The sequence below is a fragment of the Trypanosoma equiperdum genome (genome assembly GCF_001457755.1).
Source record: "Trypanosoma equiperdum strain OVI genome assembly, contig: ctg_1972, whole genome shotgun sequence".
In the NCBI taxonomy this organism is placed as follows: Eukaryota; Euglenozoa; class Kinetoplastea; order Trypanosomatida; family Trypanosomatidae; genus Trypanosoma; species Trypanosoma equiperdum.
In genome coordinates this window covers 11,482-18,291 of record NW_027124029.1, presented here as the reverse complement: position 1 = coordinate 18,291, position 6,810 = coordinate 11,482, and the positions used below count along the sequence as shown (strand labels likewise).

Below are 6,810 nucleotides of genomic sequence, written 5' to 3'. Positions count from 1 at the left end.
GAACAGGAGCAACTGGATGTGCAAGACACGGAACCAAAAATTATTGTGAAAAGGAAAAAACAGGAAACAAACAAAATTGCGCATTCGGAAGTGTGAAAAAGGGTGAAGAGGAAAAAGATACAGAAAAGTGCCTCCCTTCTAGTTATTTCTAAAATTTTTGCTCTAATAGCTGCTACTTTTGTGAGTTTTGTAGCAATATACTCTTTAAAGGCTGTTGATCAATGTTTTGAAATTTATGAAAATGTGCTATTTAGAGAGGATTTGATATATATTAACACTTTTTGTTAAATATTTACGAATTAGTTAATTTTTTTTGAAAATTTGTAAAATGTGCATGATAGTGCGATATTAATGTAAAATATTAGGATGATAGGATATAAAATGAACTCTATTTTAATAAAGTTCATTTTGTTTATTTTGTAGATATTAGTTAATTTTATAGCAGGATAATAATAATAATAATGATAATAATAATAATAAAAGGAGAGTGGTAAGTAAAATAATAATTATTATATTTATTGGAGAGAACTATGTGTGTATATACGAATATTATAATAAGAGCAGTACTGATATAAATAGAAAACCCATGTAGAAGCATTTAAAAACAGTGATAAGAGTTCTCAAGAGTTGAAATAACTAGGAGAGAACGAGAATAAACGACTGGGTAGCTTCCTATAAAAAATCAGAGGAAGAAAAGGATTATAAGCTCCCTTTTAATCTCCGAAATGATCAGCGGACCATCATTAACAAAAAGGAGCGTCGGACCATTAAGTCAGACAGCGGACCTTCGGGGACATATGGGCTTACATCACCATACGAAGAAATAGCAACAGAAACTTCCGACTAATGTTAAGGAAAAAGAAGCAATTTAAAGATAAGAAACTGCGCTTATAAACCTAAGGATAATCTTTATCAAGTACAGAAAGTTTTTAGTGATAGTCCTCCAATTCCGCATTAGTGTACAGACGGCATTATAAGGACTTTCAAGGAGCGGTCAATTAACATAAGAGTTTCTATTCAGCAGCTGTCAGGGCTGATTAAAAAAGCAAGCAGTGAAAAGAGAACTTTTAGCCCAAAATTTGCCCATTCCATAGCGCAATATCCACAAAGAGAAGCCAGTTCATCACAAGTAGAAGACTAAAATCAATCGAATGCGGCATAAACAGCAGTGTTAACTTGTTACACAGAGTCAAATACAAGAAGCGAAATTACCAAACGACAGAAACCAGTGAATTTCACAAATTTTAATTGTTTTAGATATACCATCATATTCGTTGTTTTCAAGATGAACAGGGAATGCTATAGGAATGTAGAGAAGGAAACACAACAGATGTAGATATTTAACGATATAGGTAGGATTTAAAGGTACTAATTCGCTGACAAAGGGGAATGTTTATTTTCATCAACAGTAAGGAAACAAAAACTCAAACAATTCTGCCCTTTGTTCCAGAACACGCCGATAGCTCAGCGGAAAGAGCCCAATGTAGGACGAGAGTGGATAGAGAAATGTCGCAAAGCACTGAGTGTCTTTAAAATAATTAGCAGAGATCCTTATCCTCAGTGAAACATACCAACAAACAAATGAGACCTTCTGGCGACAAGTGGAAAACTATTTAATGCAATGGAAGCAGCTGCGCTCAGCTGTCTATACAGTTGAGTCACATGTCAACAAAAAAGTATAAAAAACAGATCAACGGCGACGCTAGAGGCAAGGCTGTCGCCGCTTCTACCTGGAGCAATAGCAAGCGGTTGGAAAATGAGTCTGGCAGCACAAGAAGCAAAACAAATAATACATAGTCAGCACTGCCTCCACTTGTCTAATCACAAAATCAGCACTAGTCCAAGGAATTTCAAAGAATCACGGACAGACAGTCATGTACCGCACTTTAGCAGTAATATTCGCATGTTCGACCGCTGGCGCAGCGGCAACTAACCTACACACCTACGGTAAGAAAGTCAGCACACCATGCGATACCCGGCACTATTTGAACTACATAGCTGACACAGCGGCGGACAAGCTAAAACGTGCAGTGGAATCTTCACTTCTGTCTATCAAAAGCAGTCGACAAGCGGCGATCATTGCTGCTTCAGGCGCTGCTGGGGTAAAGCTTGCCGGAGAGGTAACAGCGGCTTTGGAAACAAGCAACGCTATAACAACACTAGAAAAAACTCTGGATAACTGGGATGCCATTCGGAACGGCTTCAAGGCGACTCAAGAGCTAAGCGGCATTAACGGCATAATTGACGAGGTTATAACAGCAGAAGTAGGAAGCGTGGCTGCCACAAGAGCAGACGCAGGCACAGCAGTCGACTCAAACACAGCAACCCCGACAATAACGCCAAACGACAACGGCATTTGCATGACAAGTGAAACAAAAACGAAACAGACGGACGAAGCCGACGGAGAGACAAGAACACGCAAAGAGATAAAGGTATTCGCACTAAAAGCGCTGGCAAAGACAAGCGGCGGGCAAGGCAGTCACATCGTCTGCGGCTTAGGCGCACCCGGCCCAACGGAGGGCCCTGGAGTAACGTGCGGCACAACCTACACAGCAGTAGGTTACAGGGGGGGAAAGGTCCTAGGACAACAGGAAGTTACGCTGAAAAAAAAAACGCCTGAAGCCAACGAAGAATACGCGGCGATCGAGACCGACAACATCGTTCCCAGCAAAAAGGCCATAAACTCCATAGCCACACAGCTAGCGGCGATGGAAGCAGCACTGGCGAAAATAAGAGAGTCAACCACAACCACAACAAAAGACAGCCTTGATAGCACAGAAGCAAAAGACGCCATAGCGAGGTTTACGAACGGCGACAAAGCAGACTATAGTAAGAACAAAGACGCTGTGGACAAGTTTATATCAGCCAACTTTGGGGAAGACGGTAAAATAATCAAAGAACAACTAGCCCAATTCGAAAAAGACCTGAAACCACCGAAGGTGGCAACTGGCAGTGAAAAAGAAACACTGACGGCAATGACAGACAACGACGCCCTAAAAAAAGCTCAACTTTACTACGCTGTCAGCAACTTCGTCAGAGACCAAGAAGAAAAGAAGAAAAACCAAGCGAGTCCATCATGTCCCACCAAAACAGAAAAAGCGTCAGATCCACCCAAATCACCAGACGAATGCAAAAAGCACAAAACAAGCGAAGATTGTAAAAAGGAAAAAGGTTGTGATTTTGATGATAAAAAACCGGGGGGCGAAAGATGCTTTCCAAAGGCTGAAACTGAAAAGAAAGATGAAAAAACATTTTCTGGAAAATTGAGAGTTTCTGTTCCTCAGGTGTTTGCTGCGTTAGTTTTGGCTGCATTCTAAGCAGTTTTGATCCTATAAAACTTTTAGTATTTTTGCTCAATTTTATGAAATTTAAAAAAATCACTATATTTCCTAAAATTAGATGTATGTTAACACTTTTTGATGCAAATGTGTAAATATTGAAAATTTGAAAAATATGAATTTTAGTAAAATATGTATGATAGTGGTCTAAGTATATAAATTAGTAGGGATACAGGGTACAGAAAATGAGTGTTATTCTTATTTGCTTTATTTTGCATATTTTCTTTATTTTATGGATACTACTTGGGGTTATAATAGTAAGGATAATAATAATGGAAGTAATAGGAGAGTGTTTTGAGGGTGTATATACTAACATGAGAAGGACAGTTAGGGGGAAGATCCAATATCCATGTAAAACTGCACTTGACTCGTTTTCATGGTGCTTTGAAAGTAAGTTATTGCGTGAAGGAGTACAGGAATTGTCATCAATGGAAACATAGAAAAAGAGAGATGGATATGTAATATGGGGTATACGCAGTTTCAAACATAAGCACGACGATATCCATCAATATACAGAAGGAAGTGTTGGAGGGTAATGAAGTAGAGACAGAGTTCAGTGCATAGGACAAGTGTAAATGCTACATTATTCACAGGTAGCAGCATCAAAATATGAAAATGAAGGAAAGAAAAGACGGAAGGAAAGGGAAGAATATTCTATAATACAACACAGAGGAAAATGATGCATCGGGAGAAGCTGATGATTTCCGTATTTAAACCAAAAATGGATAGAATATGCTGGAGAGATGATAGTGGATACTGTAGTTTTTTGATTTGATGATGGATCCTAATGTCCAGATTCAACAAAAAAAAAGTAAGATAGGGAAAAGCAGGTACGGAATGGAGGTTTTGTGTATGTGTAATGTAATGCTGAAGTCTTATTATCAGATATATAAATAATGACTACTATTTATCTAAAACAATATAATATTATAGAAGAAGATTTAAAAACTACAACTACTAATAGATTACTGTGGACAGTGAAAAATAATAAATACTTAGAAATGCTTAAAGTGGCGCAAATATCAAGCTATGGAGGAACTCTATGAAGTGAGCTGAATTAATGGTCATACCCCGCTAATTATGTATTCGTACAATGGACAGGAATTAAGGTCTTTAAAGGAGCAAGTACTCCATATAAAAGTGGGCGTGGATGCGCAACTAGCGAAACGTGTTAATAAAACAAAGGTTGATTATAAGGAACTTTTATGTACTCCAAATTTACAAGTATTAAACACCTTCAGAACAAACAAACACAAGGTTTTTAAATCAGAGAACAAAGGCCAGGCGTGTACATGAGCAACAACACCGTCACCTGGTCACTTCGATTCAAAAAGATTTATGCAAATTGGCATAGGAAATAACGTCTTTCTATGGTAAATCATAGATGTTTAGATACAGAAAGTTCATTAATTGTTAATAAAAACCGAGGTGTGGATTGTCTGTGGAATGGACGGTAATTTTACAGATTAGTAGGGGGGATCCGTAGTGGCGCTGTCAAGCCAAGCAATAATAGGGAGCAGGTACCATTCCTTTGCCGACAAAGTGCTCCAACTTCGCAGTACACCCCAAGACAGTCACCACAACATGAAAAACTCCGACAGCGTTTGTAAGTCGTTGACGCACCAACTTACACAGCGCTAACAACAATGGAACGACATAAGCAACAAGCATAACTGCGGCACAACTCCAATTGCACTAAACAGTAGTACTTACTTCAAACTTTCTAAAAAAACACAAAACTATAGCAAAGTGGAAGCACACCTAAGCAATACAGTGTCGCTACAAACCCCGTGAAACTTCAGATGCTCAAGGCAATCCTTGTGTCTCTTTCAATCGCGCTGGTCGCAAAGGGCCAGAAGGAGAAGCCAACGGCAACAATGTCGAAGCCATCACTATCCGCACTAACCCTGTCCAGCATAGTCGACACGTTGATAGGCAAAACACAAGGGCACGCACCACCAGCCAAAGCGATTCAGCAGAAACTAGGCGCCGCGCTGGCCGCAGCAGCAGCACCAAAGGCAGGAGACCTAGGAAAAGCGGCTATGCCGGTTGCACTCGTGCTGGCAAAGCACATCGGGGCAACCTCAGCAAACAAAATAGAAAGCTTGGAGCGGCTGGCGTATGCGGCAACAAAACTGGCGAACATAACAGGCCACCAATTCGGGATCAAGGACGCAGCGGGCCTCAAAATACAAGACTTCTCAACAGGCAACAGCGACCCTACGGCCGCCGACGAAGGCAAGGCAAACATTTACGTTCAACAGGGCGAAAACACGTATGCGGCAGCCGACCACGGAAAGTACAACAAAGCAGCAGAAAAAGCGGCCGAATGGGCAACACCAGAAGGTTTCGACAACATCAAAATATATACGCTGACAACGCTAGCGGGACAAGGCACTTCGCCCCGAAAACCGGTAATAGGCAAGGGCAGCGGCAGCAGCGTCTGCACAAATAACGCTGTCTCAAATGGCCAAGCCACCAACACACACATCTGCGTTGTCGGCGGCGAGCTAATAACAACAACAGCAGCAACATATTCAAAAGCAAACAAAAACTACGGAACAGAGAGCACAGGGCCATTTAACTCAGGAAACTTCGACCACTATGTCAGCCAGGCACTAGCGGCAACGAACGCCGCACTTCAAGCAACCGCTACTATTAGCAACAACTTCGACCCTGTTGACATATCCAATTACTCAGTTGACGAAGATTTTAAAGCTGCTATTGGGCTTCAATACCTAGGATTAGACAGTGAAAAAGCGATAGGGACAGCTTCTGATGCCGTCGTGGATGTAATAAAAGCAACCTATGGGACAGAATCCGAAATGAAAAACAAATTCTGGGACAAGGTAAAAGAAATCAAAAAGTCCTAAAAGCTATTAAAGAACAAACAAAACTGGTGATATCAACAGTTTTTCAGACTTAACAGCAGTGGTGATGATGCTGTTAGAGTCTAAAGTCAAGTAAACACAAGAAAAGCAAAAACAACAACCAATAACAGTGAATTCCAAAAAAAAATGGAAGGATTAACCACGGGAAGACTGCAAAGATGAAGATGGGTGTGTGTTCAAAGACGGAAAATGTAAACTTAGAGATAGAGTAAAAGTGGAAGTAACAACAAAAAACACGAACACCACAGGACAAAATTCTTTTTTTGTTAACAAGACCTCTCTTCTGCTCGCACTTTTGCTGCTGTAAAACTTTTAGGAATTTGCCGCCAGCTTTATGAAAAAAAATGAAATTTTCTATTTCAAGAGAAAATAATATATTTTTAATATATTTTTAAAACCTTTTAAAAATGTGAAAATCTTGAAAAACTATAAAATATGATATTTGTTATTGTTATTTCCTATAGATGTAAAGTAGCATGGTGATAAAATATAAAAATTAATAACATTCTGAAATTTTATAGTTTTAGTTTATTTAAGTTTATATTATTTATATTAATAGTAAGGGTTGCAATTGTATTTAC

The 6,810-nt window shown here is 39.5% G+C and overlaps 2 protein-coding genes across 2 annotated transcripts; both read left to right on the top strand.

Moving 5' to 3' along the window:
* Nucleotides 1-1,874: 1,874 nt before the first annotated feature.
* On the top strand, nt 1,875-3,317 carry TEOVI_000593300 (uncharacterized protein; the record flags this gene model as incomplete). The annotated part of the gene is made up of 1 exon (XM_067223804.1): nt 1,875-3,317. One exon carries the CDS (start codon nt 1,875-1,877, stop codon nt 3,315-3,317), a length of 1,443 nt encoding a protein of 480 aa, XP_067079905.1.
* Nucleotides 3,318-5,140: 1,823 nt separating this feature from the next.
* Nucleotides 5,141-6,211, top strand: TEOVI_000593200 (uncharacterized protein; the record flags this gene model as incomplete). Its single annotated transcript, XM_067223803.1, has 1 exon — nt 5,141-6,211. One exon carries the CDS (start codon nt 5,141-5,143, stop codon nt 6,209-6,211), a length of 1,071 nt encoding a protein of 356 aa, XP_067079904.1.
* Nucleotides 6,212-6,810: the final 599 nt, after the last annotated feature.